Raw genomic sequence first — 26,137 nt, 5'->3', positions numbered from 1 at the left:
TGTCAGCATTGGGGATCAATCATTAGTGAAATATAATGTTGATCAGTACTCCATGGTTGCAGATAATAAGATTTGGAGGATCTTTGTTGATGATAATCTAATCTATCCACTACGGGAAAACAGGACATAACCGACCGAAAGAATCGGTCGGTTATGATTAATATCGGTCGGTTATAAGGCTAAAACCGACCGATATGGCTGGTCGGTTAAACCCTGGTCGGTTATGTGAATTGGTCGGGTTTAACCCTTAAAACCGACCAAGTAAGTGGTCGGTTATGTGCCTTTTTGTTCCCAGAAAATTGGCCCCACTTGATGCCACCTGTCACCACGTGGCAACAGGTGTCAGACCACGTCAGAAGCGACTACTAAAACCGACCGACCAAAGTGGTCGGTTATGTGCTTTTTATCTGAGTTGACTTTGACACAAAACCGACCGAAGTCAACCTTCTGCCACGGTCGGTTATGTGCGGTCGGTTATGAGTCGGTCGGGTTTGTGGCAGTAGGCCACCCTGATTCACATAACCGACCGTCTCATAACCGACCGACGCTTTATGAAGACGGTCGGTTTTCTGGGTTTTATGTAATGAGCACGGTCGGTTATAATTGAATGCGGTCGGTTTTCTGGCAACAATATGGTAAAAAACGGTCGGTTTTGTGACCATTCGGTCGGTTTTGCTGGGTGAATTTTTAAAAAAATTGCAGCAGAATCTGCAGTTTCCAATCCATTCTAACCACAATCCAAACAAGAACCATACCAAAACCAGAACCATACCAAAACCATACCAACCACAATCCAAACAACAAAATTAAACGAAACCATTCTAAATAAACAAAATTAAACGAAACCATTCTAAATAAACCCAAATCCAAACATTCTATTTACAAATTCAAACATTCTAATTACAAATCCAAATCCAAACATTCAAAACACAAACATTCACCACAATCCAAATCCAACCATTGTCTTAATATATACCATCCGTTAAAATTAAATTATAAATTACACTAATCGGTCAAAGAAACATCGGATGATTCACCATCGCCTTCGCCACCATCTTCACCACCGCCTTCACCACCGCCTTCCCCACCACCTTCGCCACCGGCTTCACCCTCACCCTCATCATCCGTGTTTTCATCCGTGTCCTCGTCCACATCCGTGTAATCTTTCTCTCCCTCTTGCGCAGTTGCCTACAAAAACATGTCAAACAATTAGAAATCCATTCATTTTTACATATCAACCAAAAACAAAAAACAAAGCATTGTCATAAGTGTATTACCATTTTAGCACGAGCATCCATTTTTTGGAGGACATCCTCGAGCAATGTCCCTACAATATGCACAACCTCGCCGCCAAGAAGGTTATTCCATTCCGCCCTCCGAGCCGGGTCAGCGGCTGGATCGGACGCCTCGAGGGCTGTGCGTGCAAAGGTTGTTATCTCCTCATCCGATAGGCGACGAGCAAATTGCAGAGGATTGGCACGGGTTTCATTGAGCACATTGCGGACAATCGGGAGGAAGATGGAATCGGGAACCACTGGATTTTGTGTTGGAGCGGATGAGGATGAGCCGGCGCCGCCACGGGTGGAATCCCTATAGTGCGTGGCTAGTGTTGGGATCAAATCACTAGCTCGAGCTTTGGGGAACCCCACAACATAATTCTTTTTTGGCCTCTCGCCTTGGGGAACCTCCATTGCTTCCATCCACCAATCCCAAGGCTCATCCCGCTCCCCCGCTTGAGTAACCTCCACCGGCATACGCTCAAGAATCGAGGCATATCGTTCCTACACATTTATCACAATTAATTAAACAATTAATTAAACAATTAATGATATAAACAATTAATTAAAGTGCTAAAATTAGAAGATTACCGCAATGCGCATAGCGGCGGGGGTAGTATATATCCGGCTCTCGGGAGTGGAGCCGATCCTAGTGTGGCATTCATCCCACACCTCAAGCTTTGTCGGACTTTTAGACAATTTATTTTTCATGTTCTTGAATTATACCACAAAATAACTTATATTAGCATTTGCATTATCATATTATATATTATATAATTATAAGGTAAAAACAAAATGTGTGTGCGTGTGTTTGCATATTAAAAATAGTACTACCTCGCGCACACGGTTGAAGGAGCGAGCACCCGCGCTATGCAACCTTTCCACGCGTTGCCGATTAGCAGCTCCAACTTCCGACCTATGCAAGTGGCCTTCATCCGTGTCCCAATACTTGAGAAGATCTTTCCAAAAAATGATATTCCAATATTCCGGTTTCAAAGCCAACTTCGAAACCCCTTCCTCCCTTGACTTCCTCTCGATCCTCCTCTTCAATTCATTCATGGTCCTTTTGATTGTGACCTTTATGTGATCTTCAATGATAGCTTTGGCTTTTGAACGGCTTTGACCTTTCAATTGCCTATAATATTTCTACATAATATCAACAAATACAAGGATTAAAATTGAATAATCACACCAATTACCAACAAAATCAAAAACATATTATATTAAAAAAAATCTACTTACTAGAAACTCCTCAACCCTTAGACCGAGCCACTTTGGGTAAGCCGCGTCTATGTCACTAAACGTGTATTTACCCAAAGGCCATCTTGCCCGAATAATCGCAAGCAAAGTCTTTTTTGCCTCATTATCTTCAATACTATATAAGAACATTATAAATATAAACTCGTGAACAAATTATTAATAACTAACGCACACTATATATATTAATCATTACAAATCACTACAAAACACAACATATAAAAAAATATACTTACTGTCCATCGGAGATATTGATCCGTCGAGGTCTTGTTGGTATCTTAGCTCCAAAAATGCCGCATGAATGTGACCGTGGCATCCTCACAACTCTTCTCACCGGTTCCTCCTCCGCCTCCGCCTCCCTTGTGTTATGCTCCGATTCGGTTTCCGAATCCGTTGGCTCATCACGCAACCCCGTCTTTCCCTTTCCTTTTCCCTTGCCTTTTCCCTTCGCCTTCTTTTTGTTTGTACTACTACCGACACTCTTTCCCTTGCCTTTGTCGGTGTCCTTGTCCGTTGCTTTCCTTTTCCTTGCCATGATATATATCGTCAATGAAATCATGACGACTATCATCACCCAACCAAAGAGCCCCTATAATACAAATACACAATTAGAACACAAACTATACAAATTACAAACTATACAAACACATACATTATACAAAGACAAATTACACACATTATACAAACTATACAAACACACATTATACAAATTACACAAACTATATAAACACATACAAATACAAACACACATTATACAAATTATACAAATTACACAAACTATACAAAGACATTATACATAAACTATATATACAAAGACATTATACATAAACACACACATTATACATAACCGACGAACACACATTATACAAATTGGAGGCCAAAATTTATACAAATTGAGAAATTAAGAAAAAAATCACCCCACATATAACCGACCAACAAATTGCACATAACCGACGAACAAATTGCATGCAAAATTTCCCAATACACGTATATACACATACATATGCAGATTCACCAACAACATACAAACACACACATACACAATTATATTAACATATACGTATATGCAGATTCACCCATACACATATACACATACATATGCAGATTCACCAACATATACACACATATATATATACACATAAACGAAATTAAAAATAGAGAAAATGGAGAATATACATTGGAATCGCCACTGAGAGTTGGGGGTTTCTTCCTCCGAGCATAATAAGCACCGGGTCTCCTTTGTGAACCACCATAGTGAGCCCCCATCACCATTGGAACCACCATAAGCAAGAGAGTTGGAATCGAGAGCACTGGGGGTTGGATTGCAGAGAGTAGGAGTAAGAGAGCATAGTGAATTGAGAGTTGAAGAGCCATTGTAGAGTAAGAGAGCACTGAAATCGTCATTGCAGAAGGTTGGGAGAGAAGAGAGTTGGGAGAAAAGAGTTAATTGGGAGAGAAAAGGGAGATAGAAAGAAAAAGTAACGGCTGTTCTTTTTTATATATACAGAGCACAAAACCGACCGCATCAGCGGTCGGTTATGTCTTCGTCCCCAGTGAAACGACGTCGTTTCACTGTGGCGCGGTTTTTAATTTTTCACGAAATATTTAGGCGCAAAAAAAATCGGTCGGTTTTAGTAAGGGTCGGTCGGTTTTATTGAACCCTAAATTTAGGGTTTTTTAAACCCTAAATTTAGGGTTTTATTTAATTAAATAAAAACCATAGCTTTTAATATTAAAAATATTAAGATAAAATTATATATTAATAGCTAGTATTATTTAATAATAATTTAATTTCAAATTAAAAATAATAATACTATATTAGCTATTAGTAACCCTATAATTAAAAATAATATTACTATATTCATAAATTCTATAATTATTCATATTTAAGGTAATATAATATTTTAATTTTAATATATATCATATATACTTCGATTAAGAAATATATATAAGGATTAATCGTATTTCAAAAATCGAATCATTGGCCGACCTTGCAGTGGATTAATCGGGGATTACTCAGTTAAATCGGGGATTTTTAATTAGAACACTGCTTATGAACATATATAAGTTATAAGAATATACATGCAATGATCAGAATAATCTTAAATTCTTGGCACATCAAGTTAGAAAACAAAAGTTAAAATAATATATATTAAAAAGGAGCCAATAATATATAGACACGAGATACTGACTAGTACTGAGTCAGTCTACATTCTGCTTTGAATATCGTCAAAGGAGACGGAATGAACGACGTTTACAGCTTGTCACCGTGAGGAAAGGAGGAAACAAGAGTTAGGTTTCACACCTTCCTCTCCGGATACTTCACTTGTAACCATCCGTGTATGTAAGACTGAAGATAGCTATATGACTGTATATATATTTATATTCTGAATATATTTTATATAAATATTACATTTAAATATTATATATATACATATTTATATAATATATATATTTGTTTATATTATTATAATTTATATATATATATAAAATAAATAATATATTAGCTTTGACTGAGTTTTACCTAAAACCGACCGAAGTCAAAGGTGTCAACGGTCGGTTTTGTCTAAACACGGTCGGTTTTATAAGAATACGGTCGGTTTTCTGGAAAGAAGTGGTCGGTTTTACATGAATGCGGTCGGTTTTCTGGTAAACTTATATTATTATAATTTTTATATATATAACAAATAATATAAATATGCTTTGACTGATTTTTAGGTAAAACCGACCGAGGTCAAATCCTACCACGGTCGGTTATATGTGGTCGGTTATGACTCGGTCGGGCTTGTACCAGTAGGCCATCCTGATATTTAAAACCGACCGAATCATAACCGACCGCTCTTAGATGAGTACGGTCGGTTTTGTTGAAGAAGATGGTCGGTTTTAAGTGATTTCGGTCGGATTTCTGGAAATTTTATGGTCAAAACCGGTCGGTTATGTGTACTATCGGTCGGTTTTCTGGGCAAAAAAAGAAAAAAAAAACATAATTCGTTTGCAGTTTCAGTTGCCAAATCCTGTACCAACATCAAATAGCAATACATAACCAAATTACTAAGCAGCCTAAACAACATTGTTTATCATTACACCATCGTATATGATTACACAATTATAAATCATTACACAAAATTAAACATCATTGAAAGTCATCAAAACCGTCATCATCTTCATCATCATCTTCATTATCTTCATTATCATCTTCCTCTTCTTCATTGTGTTCAACATCATCATCATCATCTTGATTTTCATCATCTCGCAATTCGTCTTCTTCATCATCATCATCTTGATTTTCATGCCGAATAAATGGTATTTGTCCATATTGTGCAAAATCAACAAATAGTGAAAATGAGCTAGCGGCATTAGATCTATCTTCTTGAAAAGCGTCCTCTATATCATTTTGCACAATAATTGATTCATCAATCGGACGACTTTTAGATTTGACCACCGTATATATTTTGCTTCGTGGATCCAATACGCTAGGAGCGTAATACACTTGAGAGGCTTGACTAGCTAAAATAAAAACTTCGTTAGATCTCAATCTTGAAGTTATATCAACCGTCACGACTCGATTCTTATCGATCCTCACACCATTTCCGAGACTATCAAACCAAATACATTTGAACAAATATACATGATTGCATCCTTGATAAATAAGTCTTATAATTTCTATTAGTTGACCATAATAATCAAGATTATTTTCGTGCAAAGTTCCTTTAACTACAACACCGGAACCGGATGCGGATGATGTTGAAAATTTATATCCATTAACTTGACAAGTTTCAAAAGTCATGACCTTTAATGCCGGTCCTTCTAGCAAGTCCATGAAACGAGGTCCGTCTATCTCGTCTTTCTCAACCTTTTTCTTAAACCAAGCTTTGAATCGAGTTTTCACAATATGATCTAATTGTTGTGGTGTTGTCTCAGGACGTTGTCTCATAACTCGATCTTGGTACCTCCTACAATAATGCATAAATGTCAATAACATGAATTTATCATAAAATGTATTGACATCTTCACAAAAATTTATCATAAAATGTATTTAACATACCTTAGATAAGGTTGAACTTCAGGAGAGTTTAGAAGAACATATTCATCAGCTAATAATTGCTCATCATCATTCAAATATCGACTTCGTTCTTTTCCAAGAGAATCACATGGATATTTAAAAACTTCTAATTTGTCGGTCTTTTGTACATCAAACAAAACTTCGTTACGACTTAATTTATTGTGAATCGAGTCGGATGCAAAGTAAAAAGCACAAATATTGACAATCTCCTCCTCCATATATCGTTCGGCAATAGAACCCTCAACTCTTGCTTTATTGCCGACTTTTTGTTTTAGTTTCCCCAATAAACGCTCAATTGGATACATCCAATGCCAGTAAGCAGGTCCAGCAAGTCTAATTTCTTCCGCCAAATGCACAACCAAGTGTTCCATCGAATCAAACCAACTTTGAGGAAAAATTGTTTCCAACAAACACAATGCCTTCACAACTGATTTTTCCATTATTTCCAAATCGGTTTTTGTAACCGTGGATGAGCACAAATCTTGAAAAAAATTTGCAATTGCCGTGATGGCATCCGCAATAGGCGCCGGTAAAAGCTCACGAATTGCAAGAGGCAATAATTTTTGAAGAAATATATGACAATCATGCGATTTGAATCCATAAAATGTACACTCCTCAACATTACAACAACGAGATATATTTGAGGAATAACCGTCTGGAAGTTTCAGTGAACTAATCCATTCACACAAAAGTTTACGTTGTTTTCTTGTAATGGAAAAAGGTGCTTTGGGTGACTTGCCATTTTCATCGATCCACAAATGAGGTAACACACCAAAGTGCTTGCAATCCGCTCTTGCTTTTTTGTGATCCTTTGACTTCTTCGCATTCACAATAGTAAAAAATAGGTTCTCAAAAACATTTTTTTCCGTATGCATGATATCAATTGAATATCGTAAACTATGTGAAGACCAATAAGGGAGTTCATAAAAAATTGGAACATGAGTCCAATGATGCTCTTCCCCATATCCGATACTCCTCGCCTTTGTATTAGTCTTTCCGGGTGGTGGAAAAACTAAACCGTCAAGCAACTCCTTTACACCCTCCCCGGACAAACGACCACGAAACACTCTTCTTTCCGCATTATCAAACAAATTACTTTTCTGACGTAGTGGATCATTCGGTTCAAGGAATATTCGGTTCGTGCCATAGAAACTACATTTACCACAATGTTTTAATTGAAACCCTTGCACACTTCCAAGACACACTTGACATCCTAATTTTCCTTTACCCGACCATCCACTTATCATACTCATAGCGGGATAATCACTAATTGTCCACATAAGAGCCGCTCTCATTGTAAAATTTTGTTTCAAAGATTGATCATATGTTTCAATTCCTGTATTCCACAATATCTTCAATTCATCAATGAGAGGCCTTAGACAAACGTTAATATCTTTGCCAATGCTATTCGGACCCGGCACTATATCGGTCATAAACATATAGGGTTTTTTCATACACATTGATGGCGGAAGATTGTAGACAACTACTACTATGGGCCACACACTATATGTCTTTTTCCCGGTAGGGCCAAATGGGTTGAAACCGTCGGTTGCAAGGCCAAGCCTTATATTACGAATTTCTTGAGCAAATGATGGATATCGACGATCAAAATTTTTCCACTCTTCTCCGTCCGCGGGATGATTAATTTCTCCCTCTTTGACATCTCGATTCTTGTACCATCTCATATGGTCGGATGTATGTTTTGACATATACAAGCGTTGTAGTCGAGGAATCAAAGGAAAATGTCTCAATATTTTTTTTGGTATTTTTTTACCATCTTTCCTCAAAACATCCCGATAACGATCTTGACCACATATATCACACACAACTTTATCCTTGTCATCTCCATAAAATAACATACAATCATTCTCACATAAATCAATCTTTTGATATTCAACCCTCAAACCCTTCATTATCTTCTTCATTTCATAATAAGTTTGGGGCAACGTGTGTTTTTTTGGTAATACATCCGCAAAAAGTGTAAGCAAACTATCAAAAGCCTTATTACTACAATGTGAGATATTCTTGAATTCTAACAATTTTGTGGTAAAGCTTAATCTTGTATACTTCGTATTACCGGGATAAATAGGTGCTCCATTTTCAACAATCACCTCATACAATTTTCTTGCACTATCATTTGGAACTTCTTCTACATTCCTAGTTCCCGTATCCACGTTGTTATAAAATTCGGAATTTTCACCGGCAAAATCATGTAGCATCGCATTCAAATCTACCGGTTGTTCTACCCTCGTAGGTTCCCGAACACAATAACGATTATACGATGTTCGACTACGTTTTCTTCCTCTTTCTTCACCATGTGATGTCCAAACGGTATAACCCTCAAGCATCCCCTTAGCAAGTAAATGGAATCTAACATCATCGATACTTAACCAATTCAAATTCCTACAACGTTTACAAGGACACTTCATTGTACCATCTTCTCCCATTCCATTTTCACTTGCAAATTTTAAAAAAGTTTCTACACCATTCCTATATTCCGGAGTTAACGAAATTTTATCACTTTGCACTTGATTACTAATCCAACTTCGATCCAAGTTTGTCATCTACACACACATTTAACACACATTTAACACACACATACATTTAACACACACATACATTTAATAACACATACATTCAATACACACATACATTCAATACACACATACATTCAATACACAAATGTAATAACACATACATTTAACAAATAATTTCACATGAATTTCATACATTCAATACAAGCATTCAATACACACACACACACATTTAATATAACAAACACATTTAACACACCCACCACACACACATTTAATGCAAAGAAAATGAAAATCACTTACTTGAAATGTTTGCAAGCAATAATTCTTCCCCACTTTAGCTCCTTTCTTCTCCTTTGATTTTTATTTCAAGTGAATGGGAGCTCACTACTAGCTAAAAAGTGATATAAAAGCTGCAGGATAAAACCGACCGACCAATCGGTCGGTTTTAGTACCAAACAAAGAAAACGACGTCGTTTTAAGGGGCTGACGCACAGATATTTTTATTTAAATTGATTTTTAATTATTTTTCCGCGGAACACAAAACCGACCACAGGGAACGGTCGGTTATAGCATTGCCATGTCATACATATAACCGACCGTTGACGCCGGTCGGTTTTATTTGTTGCCACGTCACCCAGGTCGACGTCGTTTTGTGATTTCGACGGGTTAAAACCGACCACGCGACCGTCGGTCGGTTTTATTTGTGGCGGTCGGTTTTGTGCGGTCGGTTTTGACCTGTTTTCTTGTAGTGATCTATCGATGTATATACTCAAAACCCTTAGCTAGGTCAAATCCTTTATTATGTTTTTTCTGTTGCAGCTGCCCCATAAACCTACCCTAATTTATTAGTATGGCCCTACTTCCCCAACTTGTACATTTCTGTTGTGGTTTCCTTCTCGTCCTGCAATTTATTTCAACCATTTAAACCTTTAATACCAGAAGTACATGTTTTGATGATTATGAAAACTAGATTTAATTTTGTTTGGCGATAGTTTTCATATATTGAAGAATGAATTTGAATTTCCAAAATGTAAAATTCAATTCAATACTTTAAAATATTAATCTCCAACCATTTAAAGTACTAATGCTAAAAATAAATTAAAAATATAGTCACATGTAAATGATTAGATAAAAGAGTATTTGGACCTTTATAAGCACAAACAAATAACTAATATATATCAATTAGCTTGCACTTTTGGATCGACATGTGGTGGCTAGTCGGGTCTTGTATGTATCTAATTGGGGGTTGGGATGTTATAAATGGTATCATAGCGGTCTGAAGTGCAAAGACACTACTCGGATTTCGTAAGTTTGATTGTGGACTTGACGAGGATGTCGAGGAGGAGTTTGGAACATCTCACATCATTCAGATAAAAAAATTAAAAAAGTATTTGGCCTTTATAAGCACAAGAAAATAATTAATATATACTAATTTGCTAGCACTTTTGAACCGACCCGTGATGGATTGTAACTAGATCCGATATGCATCTAGTTGTGGGTTGAGAGATATTATAAATGATATTAGAGTTCTATGCGGCCGGAAGTGCAACGATAGATCAGTCGTAGATTGTTGGATGTAATATGCATCTAGTTATAGGTGGGATGTTATGATAGGAGAGGCTAGGAGCCTAAATTAATGGTGTATATATACTTGTTCAGAATAATCAAATATTATTTACATTATATTCCGTCACTTGTTTGTAGGAGTACTAAAATTCCAGCTCATGTAAATTATTTTCTGTACGTAAAACAAAAGTTTCTGCACTATATATGAAAAGTAACCTTATTATAAGACTTGGAGCTCCGAAAGCCGGCCACCCTTCTAAATTATACAAATTCAACAGTATATATAGATAGATAGAAGGATAAGTCTAGCATTGCTATCATCAAAGGTTGCTCTTCCAAGTCAAGGTAGAATTATGGGAGATTCTTCAGCAGAGGAAAGTGGTTGGACTTTCTACTTGGAAGATCTCTTGAACACTGAACAGTTTGATCATGAAAATAACTCTATGCAGCTTCCCTCTGCTTGTGATGATGAAATGGGTAGTCAGAGCCTTTGTCTCGTTTCTGATGCTGCTTCATCAGCCTCGGTTATGGGGAGTTCGAAAATATTGAGCTCCAAGAAGAGGAGAACCTGTATATTTAGTAAGAGATCTTCCATGGCGAGCGATGATTCATTAGAAGATACGGCTAGTTCTCCTGTTAGTAGTCCTAAGGTACATATACACTGCTTTTAATCTCTCTCTTGTTATGCTTATTAGTTAATGTCATACAAGTAGCTAGGTAGGCATTGCTGCTAGTAGCTTGTAATGTCCTTGCTGAAATTTTTATTCAGGTCTCCGATTTGAACCGGAAGGCTACTATGAACAGGAAACAGAAAGAATGTGCAGAAATTATAGAGGTAAGGAACATGTGCATGTAAAAGATGGATTTGTGATATAATGTTGATAATGGCACTACAAGAAAACAGTCAATAGACATCGGTTTTTAACCGATGTCTATGTTCTTTCCGGACCGATGTCTTTGTCGGTGATGTCTATATATAGACATCGGTCAAAAACCGATGTCTGAAATATATTTAGACATCACCCTTACCATTTTTCATGATGTCCATGCAACCATTATTTACAAAACATGTTGAGAGGTAAATGAGTTTATAATCAAATTAGTCTTACTACATGATATTAAACATATAAGGAGCCATGTATTTTAGTTATTAGTTTAGATTTTTGATTTTAATTTTATGTTAAATATGTCTGAAGAGAAGGAGGGAAGCCTAAAATGTTCTAAGGCGGGGGAATATTTGGTTCTAAGGCGGGGTTTTTTTGACTAAGGAGGGGAGAGAGGGATGGCCCGTGTGTTTTGAAATTTTTTAATAATATTTTAGACATCGGTTTAAAGTTAATTGATGTCTTAAAATGCTAAAGACATCGCCTCTAGAAGGGGTGATGTTAAAAACATTTTTAACATCGGCGGCAAATCTGACCGATGTCTGACCTATGATGTCTATTAACAATTTTCTTGTAGTGTGGTTTGAGCAGCTTTAAACTCATGGAGATTTTTTTTTGTTTGCTAGGAATGTACTAGCACATCCTCAACGGGACTGAAGAGAAGGGGACTTTGCTTGGTACCGGTTTCCACCATTGTGAACTTCCTCGGTTGATTTTTAGGCAATTGTGAATGATGTTTATATGGAGCAGGGTAATTGATTGTCTTGTTTGGGAGGATCTTTTCTCATGTAAGGGACACCAGTCTGTTATAGAAATGCATACATAGGATTGTCTCTTTGGTAAGATAACTACTCAAGTTAAGGGCTTTGTGTAATTATTTAGTTATGGCTGGATGGCTGTATAAATTGTTGAATGCAGCATGCTCATTGCTCTCACCAATTCTGTTTGCAAACCCCTAGTTTCCTTGTGGTAAAACATGGGCCAAGCCAACTTATGGTGCTACTATCAGTTACATTTTGTATAACGCAAAAAACCAGAGGGATTTACCTTTGTCCCGTCGTAGCTCTATCAGCGTCCATGTATTCTTATGTACTAGCCTTTAACCCGTGCGAAGCACGGGCGGATATGTAGTTCCTAATTTATTATTTATAATTTAAATTTTAACGTCATTTTATTAATATTTTAATATTAATAGATTGAATTTAATTAAATTATATTATTCAACTGACTATATTTCTCTCGATTACTTGAAAATTGACAAACCCTAACAAATATATAATATATATATATATATGTATATATATATAATACATTTAATTCGAATTTAGTACATGTAGATTTAAAAATTAAAAAAATCAGAAAATTCATATCTTTTCCAAACATAGACGATCTTGTAATACATTTGAAAGATTCAGTAATCTAATCAATCGAATTTCAACATAATTCTGTAATCTTGATTTTTTTGATAAGAATTAGAAAGAGTTATGTAATGTGTGGTGTTTATATTGATATATAACACGTCAAAGTTAAAAAAAGTTATATAAACTTTTTGTTAAAAAAAGATATTATATATATATATATATATATATATATATATATATATCATATATATATAATACATTTAATTCGAATTTAGTACATGTAGATTTAAAAATTAAAAAAATCAGAAAATTCATATCTTTTCCCAACATAGACGATTTTGTAATACATTTGAAAGATTCAGTAATCTAATCAATCGAATTTCAACATAATTCTGTAATCTTGATTTTTTTGATAAGAATTAGAAAGAGTTATGTAATGTGTGGTGTTTATATTGATATATAACACGTTAAAGTTAAAAAAAGTTATATAAAACTTTTTGTTAAAAAAAGATATTCAAAATTATTATTATTTATAATTTTATTTATAACATCATTATAATTTTTTAATGAAATATTATATGATAAGGTATTGTTTGGAGTGTTTTTAGTAATTGAAACTGTTTAACAATGTAAGATTAATAGACTCCACATTTGTAGACTTGTAGTACCAAAAGGAGAGTACCAAACCAAAAAATAAAATTAAAACATAGGACTACATATTATACCCATACTAGCCTATAACCCGTGCGAAGCACGGGCGACCATATAATTTTAGTTTGATTATTTATAAGTTTATTATTATTTTATTAGTGTTTTTTATTAATTAAATAAAATGATATTAAATTATATTAGTCGATTCGTTATATTCACTTAGTAAAGTTTATTTTGTACAATATTTTTCTGTATTATAAGATATTAGTATAAACAATCAATTTTTTTTATATATGTGAATGTTTTATTAATATTAATATATGATAATGTGGTTTTTGATTAATATTACCTCATATTTTTCATATTTCATTGTATAGCACATGATACTATTGTATTGGAAAAAATTTAATTATATTAAAATATTGAGCTAAAATTTTTAGTTACTGGAAAAAAAATCTATTTATTTAAAGATTTTAGTTATTAAAATGTTTTTATTATCCATATGTGAATTTTTTCTTAATATTAATATATGATAATATTAGAAAATGTTACGACAATAAGGATGATGCCTATATTCTAATGTGTAAAGCTGGTGAACTAACACATTTGTTGAGATAAAATAAAATTATTTTATTAAATCTTTGTTGAGATATACAATTTAATCTTAATATTCCTTTATATCAAAATTTATAATTATTAAAAAAATACATAAAAGTGTATATTGAAAAATATTTATCAAGTAAGATATACCAATATCACCTAATCGCCAATTCAATAATATTTCAATGATAGAACTATGTGTACATAGTTGGTCGACATTCCAAAACTCAAAAGTTAAATTAATTTAACTAAAAACTTGTAAGTCATAACTTTGTTCAAAGTCAGAAAAAATTATAATGTTAAGTATTAAATTGATATTGTAAAGATATAAGGATACAAAGAAAAAGCAAAGATGTTTTGACAAATAAATAAATTAATATAATATTGTACAAATATTTTAGATGCTCACTTTTTATTATGGATAACAATTTTTGATTTCCATAAATTCTAATTTAAAATATATATGTCTTGTGAGAATATTATAATCGCCCTGTAATTGCTTAGTCTTCAAACAAGACCTCCTGTTCTGGAACCAAAAAACAATTTTGCTGGACTGTAGTCCTAAAAATCTAGCCAGCATTCTCCTCTCAGGTTCAATGTTAGCACCTTGAATCAAGAAAAATAAGATTGGCTCCATCAAAAGATTCATCTTCAACAGATATAGACAACCACAGTCTGGTTACACGGATCAAAATCTTCCGGTCCGTCTTTGTACTGTTAAGGCTTGCCAGGTTTTGATACGACACGGCCTCATCCACCATTGCCATGCTGTAGAGTGAAGATGACGAATGAATAAGGGACTATGCACCTACATTTTTTATAAACAAATTAAAAAGTGCAGTATTATGACACTCCTTATAATGAGCAACATTAAATTTAAACATTACCTAGGAGTATATCAAAAAATAGCACAACTATATTGCTGACAAACAAATGACAGCACATCTATATGAAATGCCAACATATGACATATTTGATGATACAAAACCTATATCACCAATTGATTCAAATTATAGAAAACGGCACTTCAGCTAAAAGACAGGGAGGGAGGGAGGGAGGGAGGGAGATTTTAGGTGACCCTGCACTACTTTTGCCACGTTATCATAAGTATAAACAAATTCATCATTTTTCAATGCTACAATGTAATCCAGCGGAGCAAGTCGTTCATGGTTATCCTAAGCGTAGTCTTTTAAAGGTATATAAGACCTTATAAAATAAATAATCTAGGCAAAATATTTAAAACTAACCACCAATTAATAACACCAGGCCTTCCATTATATTAGATTCCCGAGAATACTTTGGTAATACTTTTAATGATTATATGTCAACTATTTGGGACATAAAATGTCACACAACAGTATTATTATAGGCATTTTTAGTAGCCAAGACTTAGGAGTTGATTCTCTCGGACACAACAAAAAGTCATTTAAGAATATATATAAACATATATATATATATAAACATATATATATATATATATATATATATATATATATATATATATATATATATAAACATAGTAGCAGGAACATAAACACAGTAGCAGCAGTTGGAGGTTACTTCGCAAAAGAATAAAAGGAAAAGGAACATTTAGTGGTTTATAGTAACATAGTAAGAGTTATACACAGACAACTAATTTACACACCTAAAACGAAAAACAAATTTTAACATTAACATTCTCTGGAGTTGCTACTTCCACCACCTAAAATTCCTTCGTTAATTGTGAGCAGGTGGTGCACTAAAAGCTAGCCACAGATGAAAGAGATAAAATGATTATATCTCAACTATTTGTGACATAAAATGTCAAACAACAGTCTGTTATTTCTCTACAGGCATGTATAGCAACACAGCTTGTAAACCGAAAACCATTCATTTGATGAAAGAGATACACAGCCACAGATGCTTATGAAAAAGTATATAGTATAGTTTTTTATGCTTACTCTAAAACATATTTAGGAATTCAACACTTACAAAACAATTACAACATTGGCAGTGACTAAATAAAACTCTGAAAGTCAGTATAACATATCGAATAGAAAACCAAATAGGAGGATGCTTTAATCCAAAAAGTTTCAGCACAACTAACCTTAACATGAGATACTTAACAATAAACATATAGATAGATATGTAAAAGTTCTATCAAAAATATTCTCAAGGTACAAACAACTGTCTTTCAATTTCGTTTTCGATTAGGTGAAGTTTTATTGCATAGCCAGGCCAAATTGCAATATATAGATTTAAACTGAAAAAATAAAGGACATTTCTATATCGACATTCATATTCTAGATATAATCTAAAACTGAAACTATCTATGACAACACATATAAATGAAAAATTAAATCACCTCACCAAGCTCAAGGTGACATTTCTCTTCCATAATTTTGTTCCCCTTGTATTAAATTGCCGAATGATCCACAACACACTTACGAATCAGACAATGTACAAAACAAATTTATAAATTCTATTCTTTCTCTTCTCAGTCTTAATCTCTTAATGGAGACCAAGACCTGACTTGATAACTCCCTTTCTACATCTTTTTAGGGGAGAGTGGTACACCGACATTAAGAAAAAACAGGCAGCATGGAATCAACTTCCCTAAATTAAAACTGAATGGATCTTATTTCTGTTACACATGCAACGATGTGGGTGACTAATAATTTAAGTTTTTGAAAAAAAGTGATTGGACAGAACCTCCAGACACACCAAGTCTGCGCATAATTATCTTCCGTAAAAATAAATTTACAAAACATAAAGACTTAAATCTTGAGAGGGTGAAGCCTCTAGGACTGTTAAATAGATGATCGTATTTTCTTTTATTCTTAGAGAATTTTGACCCAATTCATCTTTAAAAAGTTTGTGAGTAGTGATAATGGACTACCGTCGTCTTTCCTGCACGATATAAAGTATAAACAATTTTTTTTCTTGTGAGCAGTTGCAAACATTCACCAGATTTTATCAATGAGCTAAACCTCGTCATAACATCACATACTAACCAAATGTGAATAATTCAGTTACTAAGAAAGGGCCTGATAAGTACCTCGAAAGTGATCCCAGCCGCTCAGAAGTAATCGAATAGGACAGTGATGGAAGATGATCTGTAGGTGCCAAGAACAATGCCATCCTTGGATATATCAGAAGCTTTGTCACCCTAAGCTATCACTGTTTGTCTTGCTACATTCTGATTTCCAATCAAGGAGATATACGGCTTCGATGCCGGGATTATTACCTTTTCCCTGCGAAATTTCCAGAAATGCATAGAATGTTATCAAACACTTATCACCCTTGAAATAATATTACACAGGAATATGAGAAAAATAGCGGTTACATCTTGCAGTAAAAGCATATATTTAACTGTCCCCACAACCCACGTCACTGTTTTTTTGCCTATCATCAAACCTTGTCAAAATCGCACTCATTCAGCCCAAATCACTATATAGAATACAATCGTTGATGAATCTAGCAATAACAAAGTTTACTTTAAGAAATTCATCTCGTCAGATAGATAAAAAATGTTATATCTTTACTACTGAAGATATGAATAAGTTCCACACTTCCACTGTGACTGGATTTTGACAAATTTATCCCTCACCTTTAAATCCGAAGAAAAATTGGTAACCTCCTATTCATATCCGGCTTTCTTCAAATGAAAGTTCATCCATTTTAGGACAACCTTTTCTGGAGCTAAACTCATGAGCTCCTCGACATCCTGAAAATAATAAATAAATATTATGGCAGGAAGAAGACAACACTCAAATATGTTATAGAAAGAACAGGAAACCAAACGTGTGTTTCTTGAGACCTTCTCACCTTCCACCAGTTCCAATAGCTGAGGAGTTTTCTTGAGGTCGAGACTGGATAGAAGTTGTATCTGACATGGAAGATGCAAAAAAACACAAAATAAATCGAAAATCATGGTTGTATGTTGCTTTTCACTATGTCTCCTAAGCATGAAATTAACAAACATTACGCCAAGTATTAAAAAGTTAATGATTTATATCAATCGTTAAAATAAAAATTTGAGTGCAAACATACAATTCTCCGGCCTGTTGGACACATATGATCTAAATTAACCTTGTAAAAACATTAAATATGTAAAGAAAAAAAAATATATGTCAGGATTCTTATCAAACACTTCGAAAGCAAGCCCTTTAACTACAGACAAGTACAACCTTTACAGTCTAAAGCTTCGGTCCTCTCTAACCTTAGGTAAAAATATTATACAGAAGACAGAATCCTGTAACTCTAATACGTCAAACTCAAATTTCGTAAGTAATTATTCGAGAAGCTCGTGAGTGTATCTAAACCAACAATTAAAACTTAAAAACCAAATAAATCAAGCTAATTTTAGGTCTAACGATAAATACTTTGATAGTATATAAATTATTGTAAAATTATCAACAGAACATGTCCAAGAAGAATAAAAGACCATATAAATGTCACAGTATGATACTCCAAAAAATTTGAAACCTTGCAACATTAAACTCACCTGTACAATGAAAACATCCGGAACGGGTATTTTAACACAAAGAAACCAAAGCAGCACTAAAAATTGGAACACGGGCTTAAATAAAAGCATCAAAGGCTGAAGTATCTTTGGCATATGAGGGATTGCTGGCCAGGGTTTCTGCAGAACCAGAAAACTCATATTTAGTGAGAGACGTAACAATCCTTTAATGAATACACGAGTTTCAAGTTAACTTGGTATAGTTATTAACAAAAAGCAGTACCATTTTATGAAAATGGATATATTGGTGCTCTAATACAGCCGAGTGAGGGTCTGAACCTACTCATACATCCAAGAAAAAAAATTAGCACAAAAGAGTGTTACAAGTTTTTAAACTCATTTTCCAGATTGATATGGTTTCCCTATAACTAAACAAAGACATAACTGATTTAAATTACGCATAAAAGTTAATAAAATATCTTCTAATTTGAAAAGAACAATTCTACTCCAAATATAAAATATATTATACCTCCGTATGCAACTATATCCACTTCTAAGCATGCCTGCAAGAGAATGTGAGGTCAGAAAATAATCAATATATATATAAACTGGCCTCATACTTGAATCAATCAAACTATTATACATCTAGACTGCAGCTTCTTAAACCGATTTACTTTCTTACAAAACAAAAATCCTCAGACTCCAAAAAATTCTGAACTTTCAAGGTTTCCTCAATAGTAGAAAGTCTTCCCCGAAAAACCTATTGGGTAGGCTACAGTAGGTCTGCACATAACTCATCCTTCTCGACCCTATTTTGAGTGAGAAACACTACTAATCAATATGTTATTCAGTAATCCAAATTTCTTCAATCCTCTACATGATCAACGAAGGTAATTAAGCCATATCAGTAATTGACATAATGTTCAATGTATCTGAAGTTCTAGCCTTGTCTAAATAACTAACTTCTAAGTAAATTCACAAATTCAACGAAAAATAGCAGGAAAGCTGCCAATTTTACTCAAACATACATATCAAGCTGCAAAAGCACTATAAAGCAAAATCTTAATCTAGGTTACCCGCCCTCCATGTTTAACATGTATAGCACCCTTGCGTGAGTTTGAGTCTGGCCATAAATCAAGTTCTATAACTCGCACTCCTCTTTTAAGTGCTTCTATGATTGGAACATTACTACAATCACTATTGAGCTGATTCCCGGTCAAGTACGAATTATGTCCGGTGTATATGAAATAATGTGACAGTGGTGCAGTCATGTCGTGATTGACCTAAAAATAGAACAAGTGTCCATGTTAGCTGTAAAGTTTTTTATAAAGCATAACTGCTGAAAAAACATGAAACTATTTCTCTCTCTCCCTCTCTTTTTTAATATTGACTACCAAATGCAAATAGAAAAGGCTTAAAAAAAACAAAAATTAAATAGTTACATTCAAGGTTACAATCATTACGGAATATCTTCATTTCAAAACTGATACAGCCTAATTACTAATTTTCTTTTGCTGAATATTTTACCTAATTACTATTCAGTATTGTTAAATCAAGATATACACAATTTGAGTACTAACAAAGTGATGCTGCCTTCATATTTCCATTATCATTGTTAAAAGAATAATATCTAAACCAACCCCCTTGGGGAAACAGTTGAATCTTATTAGCCTAATGCCCAGTACTATTTAGTCATAATTTACTCCTAATATCTTCTGTCTGTCCATTTCGCCACACACCAAGATTTTCAAATTCAATTTCCTAATTACCACTTATCCCTAATTCAATTCCAATCAAGAATCCAAAACCAAAAACAAACAAATAAAAAAAAAATCCCAAAATAGTGGAAAAGGTCAACTAAGCAAGATCCCAACTCAAAAACCAAACGAATTGAAATCAAAGTACTTAAATCATACCTTAGACAACATGGGTGGATTAAGATCGGTTGAAAACAGAAAATGATGAAAGTCATCAAGACTCAAAGAATGTCTTGTGAACCTAGCAATGTGATGCCTCCTATCAAGAACTTGCTGAACTATACTCTCACACTCACCGACTGGGTTTGGTTCAAGTTGCAAAACATTAGAGAAAGGATGTAGAGGCTCACGCGAATGCTTGTTTTTGTTTGTAAAACTAAGAATTTTAGTAGGAGACTTTCTTTAAACAATAAAATAAAAATAGGAGACCTATTTTTAGTAGTAGTCTAAAGATGAAAAAAAAAAAGACGAAAAAAGTAGGACGAAACCAAAAAACGTGAACAAAAAGTAGGACTACAAATTATACCCCTCTTGTCTTATTATAGTATAGTATAGATTTTTAAGATGCATAAAGCTATAAAAGGAAGCTAATTAATGTTGACAGTAAAAGTAGCAAAAAATTAAAAGGAATTGCGCATCCAGGGAATCGAACCCTGGTCAGTACCGTGGGAGGATACTATGATACCACTACACCAGATGCGCAACTTGTTTTAAGATCTCTATTTCTAATTACTAACACGAATTCCAACACGTAACCAACAGGGCTTTAAATTATTAATTTATATATTATATTTATGGTAAAATCTTTATAAAATAATATTTTTGGGATCCGATAACAATATCATTATAAATAAGTAAGTTATTCTAAAGTAGAAGTTGACGTGTCATTTATATGTTTTGAAAAACAATTAATAAATTATTTTTTTGTATCAAAGATTTATATGTAAAAGCACTTACCATAATAATTATTACTAAGTATTAACACTAACACAAAATTTCTTTGTATCATAACCACATGAACCTGAAAGATATATCTTTTTTTTTTTTTTTTTGTCAGGGTGAAAGATATATCTTAATATTCGAGTATACATCAGAGTTAAAAGAATTGTAGCAACTAGCAACTAAACGATCAAATTTATTGTAACATCTATATTTTATTAATAAATCCGAAATACTAAAAAAATTATCGATCAGTCAATATTTGCACCAGTTTAGGAGTATTTTTATTAGAATACTTTTTCTTATTATTACTAAATCATATTTGAATACATATTGACCAGTTGCTCTCCCAGTAATTTTATTATTACGAAGGTATACAAATGGGATGCTATGTTGAATATCTATGTAAACGATCAGTACCGTTGCTAGATATTACAGAAACTATAGCAGCTGTACCACCTTCAACAACATAAGATCAAATAATCTCTTTGGCCTATTTTTTCTCAGGCATCTTCTCTAACAACTCCGGTATCACTTCAAATAAATCTCCCACCAGTCCATAATCAGCAACCTGTAATAAGAAAGCTAGATAAACCAAATGCTATATATAAAGAAAAACAACATAGCTATTTTAGGACTTGGCTCCATGAGAGACAGATCTCCTAGTCGACACATGTAATGCTAATTAGTACATACAGTTAGTAGAACTCCCAGACTGATAATTTTAGAAGTCTCGGATATATCTTAACCTGGAATATTGGTGCATCTGCATCTTTGTTTACGGCGACAATGACTTTAGAATCTCTCATTCCTGCCAAGTGCTGAATGGCTCCAGAAACACCAAAAGCCATGTATAGTTCTGGGGCAACAATCTTTCCAGTTTGCCCGACCTAGCATAAAAAGTGAAGTATGAAAACGGGGTGCCAAAAACACTAAATACTAAGAAATTAGTCCAATCCTTTCCATGAGAATAATTGAATATGATCCACAACGTTACATTTGCTGGAATGTGCTAGAAACTTGTAATAAAGTTGCACTTAATTCTCATACAGCCCCAATTTAAACTTTTAGTGATTGTATGATATGAACAAATTATCAACGATAACGTTTAACTGTTTAATGACAACATAATGTTACCAACAATATATATACTATTAATTTGAATAGTCACCTGTAGCTCATTGGGCACATAACCAGCATCAACAGCAGCACGAGTAGCACCAACTACAGATTAAAAAAAAAAAATTATTTAGATGGCATCGTCATTTTACAAGCAGCTTACTGGTCATCCGACTCCACTGTATTGTGGGTATGATAACATGGGTATGGAAAATTGGGAAGCTCACTGAACATTTGAAAGAATAGTGTGGTACAACTTGTGTTCAGTATTAGAAAATCACTTTTCAACGGAACAAATATATTAGAAAAATATAATAGTAAGAAAAAGCGTTTTCAAGAGAAAAACCTGCAGCACCAAGTTTCTCAGCAAGCTGTTCTACCATCTTAAAGTTTTCTGCACTTTTCAGTGCTCTGCCCCCAGTTATGACAACACGTGCATTCCCAAGATCAGGGCGTTCTGATTCCTGGGTTGTTTGTTGTATATATCTAGATTTACTGATTCCATCTGCGGAAAAAAAACTGCTATAAAATGACTAGTTTGCTGCCAGTTACAACGACTATACAAAAATTGTCTGCAAAACAAATCTAAAACAGCTAACACAAAGATTACTAGAGATGTGATAGATTCAAATACATGTAGCTTCTGACCAAGTCAGATGCCTTATTAATCTAATTCATTTTATAAAGGCCGGTTTTAGAAAATACAACCAGTGAACTAGAGAATACATAAATCAACATACCTTCATCTATGGTTGATAGATCAACTTCATCAATTGGTGCGGGATTAGATTTCGAATCAGCTGCCATAGAGATCATTGGAAAAGAAGTAGATCTGATGGACAACATACACGGGTTGGAACCAACATATCGAACAGTACAAAGAGCATTTCCTGCATATATTGGCCTGGAACATGTAAAAGTTTATATCACCAAACTGGAAATGTAGTGGGAAAATGTCACACATAATGCTTCTGACAGTTCCTTATCGAACCCGATTTGTATGACACAAAATAAGAAAACAAATATATCATAGAAGAGGACTAGAACGAGTAAGAAAACAAACAAGTTTAAAGCAAGGAGCATAAGTAGCTTTGTCAGGAAATATTATCGATGTGCATGCTTTAGACCCCAACACTACTAGTATAGGTTCTGTTGAACTTAAATGGGAATACACAAGGATATCAACAGAATTACGGGAGTAGCAGTCTTAACTTTTATGGGACAAGACTATGCGAAGATAAACAAACATATTGTCTCAGCCACTAGTCGATGCACACACCATAAAAAAACCCAGCAAGAAAGATGAAATTTTGATAATATGAGTAATGAAATCACCTGACAAAAAGGTGAGGTTCTGAAATCTTAATCACATCACTAATAGGAGAAACATCCAGAAGAGCAGCGGCACGCGGTAATATATTTTTCCCAAATGAACCTGAAGCAGAAATAATGTGCGAGTAGCTGCCTATCTTCTGAACCAGTTGGAGTAATTTAGCCCATGGCTCAGCTAGAGGATATGTAAACTTATCTGATTTAGCAAGGAGCACCTAGACAACAAACAAATAATAAAAATATTAGGACGGGTTTGGTTTGTTGATGGGGATGGGATGATATAAGCATGACAATGATTTAGAATCCCATAGGGTAAGAAGGAAATGAGTTGCCTTATTAATGTGACTAACATTCTCGTACCTAAGAAAAAAAAACCCTGAACAAAACACACGGGAACAACATTCTGTTCCCAATTAACCAGGTTAAAATATTATGAGCCAGAACCCACCTTGATTGGTTAAATAGAGTTTCTTACTAGATATTCTAACTTTCTCCATTGTATATTTTGGATTTAATAAAACCATATCTTACAGGAACCAATATTATTTATTAGGTAACAGCAGTTGGAGAGCTTTAAGATGGTTAAATTAGATTAATCACACACAAATTCAACCAAGTATGCCATAGAATCTACTTTTACCCTGTAACTCTTAAAAGAAGCTAACAATGATTAATATAACCACTGGGGCGATGAGATAATGCAAGAGAGAGTACCTTAGAAATGGAAGGATGGCAAGAAGCAGCATGTGCAGCAGCTTCTTGAAGGGAAGGGCCTGACCCAGCCAGTAGCAGAGAAATAGAACTCTCCTTGCCCAAATAATTTGCAGCTGCTATAGCATTTAAGGTTTGAGCCTTCAAAGAACCACCTTCGTGTTCGGCTAAAATTAATGTGCTAAGCTAATAACAAGGATGTCATAGAAGTGAATATAATAATCAGAAACAAACACATAATCACTGAGTCGGACAGGTGCCATATTGAAGCAAAAAAACATTAACATCTCAAGAGAGAAAATAATCAGTGAAAAAGCAAACTTAAAGAGCGCAACATGCAAATAATAGGTTATATACACATTTATATGAGTGAATGTGCATGAGCAAACAAATATTATTTCAAAAATAGAAAGTTAAAAAAGACAATTGGCAAAAAAATTGTTAAAACAAGGGAATGTATAACAATTTTCCCCCATCCCTCAAAATCATAGCCAATCATACCAAATCCTTCTTGTAACTAAATGAACCCCTCATGCCTACTCTCCAGTATCTCCTCTCCTTCATTATATTCATATTTTTAATTTTAAGTTTGTAGTGTGATTTCCACAAAGAAGAAAGATCGTCAACCAAACCTAATATTAACGCCAGTGATTACAACAAATTAATAATAATTGTATAACCACCGGTCATCACTTGATTACAGATTAGACAATCAAACTGAATCGAATTCGCTATTTACATTAATCAGCAGCACTGTGATATTTTCGATCCTAAAATGATCATATAGCTGAAGTCATACGGTTCATCTGTCCCCAAATTTTCGACTTTCAAGTAAACTCTAATTGGTTTAACTAATTTCAAATCTAGGTCAGAAAAAAGTAAATGATCATAATTTGAGTGTACGCAAGCCAGTCATTATGTAAACTTATATCCACTAATATACAAGTATACAAAACAAATCAATACACAGTAGAACAAACTTCATATATACTTAAAGGGAAACACAAGGTGTACCACTGAAGTTAAAAAGTGAATTAGAGAATTAGCAACAAAAGAAAAGGGTAAATTAAAATCAGAAGCAACTGGGATTATAAGAGTTAACTTACATATCTGAAAGTAGAAGTTGACCTCCTCTTATAAGCTCTGAGCATCGGAATTGTTGCCATTCTTTTTTGTTCTCTACAAACGGGAAATCTTCTATTTTCTACGAACGCGAATTTAAGAAACAACAATGGAATGCTCGTATTAGTTCACCAAGGAAGAAGTTATGTCACGTTTCAATTTATTAGTTTTGGAGAAAAAGAAAAAACTAGTATCATGTTGTCCTAGTTTCGATTGATCGATGATTACATTGTGTATATAGGAGTATTATACAATTGAAAAAATAATTAAAATTTATAATATTATATGATACATATAATTTATTTTAAAATATAATTTTTGATTTCTTAAAATAATAAAAGAATTTTAGTTTATTATTGGTAAAAATGTTTAATTCGATTATTAAAGGTGAAAAGTGGACACTTATACAGAGACTCCTCCTGGCGTCATTATAACTGATAATTCTGAGTAATGAGCTATATGTAATGCTTACACGAAGATGAACCGCGATGCTACTAGTTTCACATATAATTTAGGT

The 26,137-nt window shown here is 34.0% G+C and overlaps 5 protein-coding genes and 1 non-coding gene across 8 annotated transcripts; 1 reads left to right on the top strand and 5 right to left on the bottom strand.

Annotated features, from left to right (window-relative positions):
- Positions 1-613: 613 nt before the first annotated feature.
- LOC108212282 (uncharacterized) lies at positions 614-3,114 on the bottom strand. Its single transcript, XM_064090955.1, has 5 exons — positions 2,520-3,114; positions 2,112-2,423; positions 1,869-1,991; positions 1,278-1,781; positions 614-1,188 (listed from the first exon to the last, which is right to left on the bottom strand). The coding sequence occupies exons 1-5, from the start codon at positions 2,664-2,666 to the stop codon at positions 1,006-1,008; spliced, it is 1,269 nt and encodes a 422-aa protein (XP_063947025.1). The 5' UTR covers positions 2,667-3,114; the 3' UTR covers positions 614-1,005.
- Positions 2,767-9,044, bottom strand: LOC108212281 (uncharacterized). Its single transcript, XM_064089811.1, has 3 exons — positions 6,580-9,044; positions 6,325-6,487; positions 2,767-3,123 (listed from the first exon to the last, which is right to left on the bottom strand). The coding sequence occupies exons 1-3, from the start codon at positions 9,042-9,044 to the stop codon at positions 2,767-2,769; spliced, it is 2,985 nt and encodes a 994-aa protein (XP_063945881.1).
- Positions 9,045-10,701: 1,657 nt separating this feature from the next.
- LOC108213671 (vascular-related unknown protein 1) lies at positions 10,702-12,497 on the top strand. Its single transcript, XM_017385466.2, has 3 exons — positions 10,702-11,350; positions 11,470-11,535; positions 12,211-12,497. The coding sequence occupies exons 1-3, from the start codon at positions 11,054-11,056 to the stop codon at positions 12,295-12,297; spliced, it is 450 nt and encodes a 149-aa protein (XP_017240955.1). The 5' UTR covers positions 10,702-11,053; the 3' UTR covers positions 12,298-12,497.
- A 2,041-nt stretch (positions 12,498-14,538) lies between these two features.
- On the bottom strand, positions 14,539-20,826 carry LOC108211883 (UDP-glycosyltransferase TURAN). 3 transcript variants are annotated; one of them, XM_017383594.2, is made up of 9 exons: positions 20,557-20,825; positions 19,717-19,923; positions 19,170-19,203; positions 18,924-18,979; positions 18,683-18,820; positions 18,004-18,064; positions 17,786-17,902; positions 17,234-17,429; positions 14,539-15,004 (listed from the first exon to the last, which is right to left on the bottom strand). In XM_017383594.2, the coding sequence occupies exons 1-7, from the start codon at positions 20,566-20,568 to the stop codon at positions 17,820-17,822; spliced, it is 591 nt and encodes a 196-aa protein (XP_017239083.1). In that variant the 5' UTR covers positions 20,569-20,825; the 3' UTR covers positions 14,539-15,004; positions 17,234-17,429; positions 17,786-17,819. The 3 variants fall into 3 exon arrangements, with proteins under 3 accessions (XP_017239083.1, XP_063944729.1, XP_063944730.1); XM_064088659.1 differs by having other exon boundaries at positions 14,539-14,964; XM_064088660.1 differs by lacking the exon at positions 19,717-19,923 and having other exon boundaries at positions 20,557-20,826.
- Positions 20,827-21,028: 202 nt separating this feature from the next.
- On the bottom strand, positions 21,029-21,099 carry TRNAG-CCC (transfer RNA glycine (anticodon CCC)). Its single transcript has one exon. It is a non-coding gene; the product is annotated as a tRNA-Gly (tRNA).
- A 518-nt stretch (positions 21,100-21,617) lies between these two features.
- Positions 21,618-25,865, bottom strand: LOC108214518 (electron transfer flavoprotein subunit alpha, mitochondrial). Its single transcript, XM_017386540.2, has 8 exons — positions 25,605-25,865; positions 24,502-24,684; positions 23,791-24,002; positions 23,196-23,359; positions 22,802-22,960; positions 22,508-22,560; positions 22,086-22,226; positions 21,618-21,907 (listed from the first exon to the last, which is right to left on the bottom strand). Exons 1-8 carry the CDS (start codon positions 25,662-25,664, stop codon positions 21,830-21,832), a joined length of 1,050 nt encoding a protein of 349 aa, XP_017242029.1. The 5' UTR covers positions 25,665-25,865; the 3' UTR covers positions 21,618-21,829.
- Between the last annotated feature and the right edge of the window lie 272 nt (positions 25,866-26,137).

The sequence above is a fragment of the Daucus carota genome, chromosome 3 (genome assembly GCF_001625215.2).
Source record: "Daucus carota subsp. sativus chromosome 3, DH1 v3.0, whole genome shotgun sequence".
NCBI classification, from domain to species: domain Eukaryota; kingdom Viridiplantae; phylum Streptophyta; class Magnoliopsida; order Apiales; family Apiaceae; genus Daucus; species Daucus carota.
The sequence above is the reverse complement of the archived record's forward strand: the minus strand, read 5'-3'. Positions and strand labels throughout refer to the sequence as shown.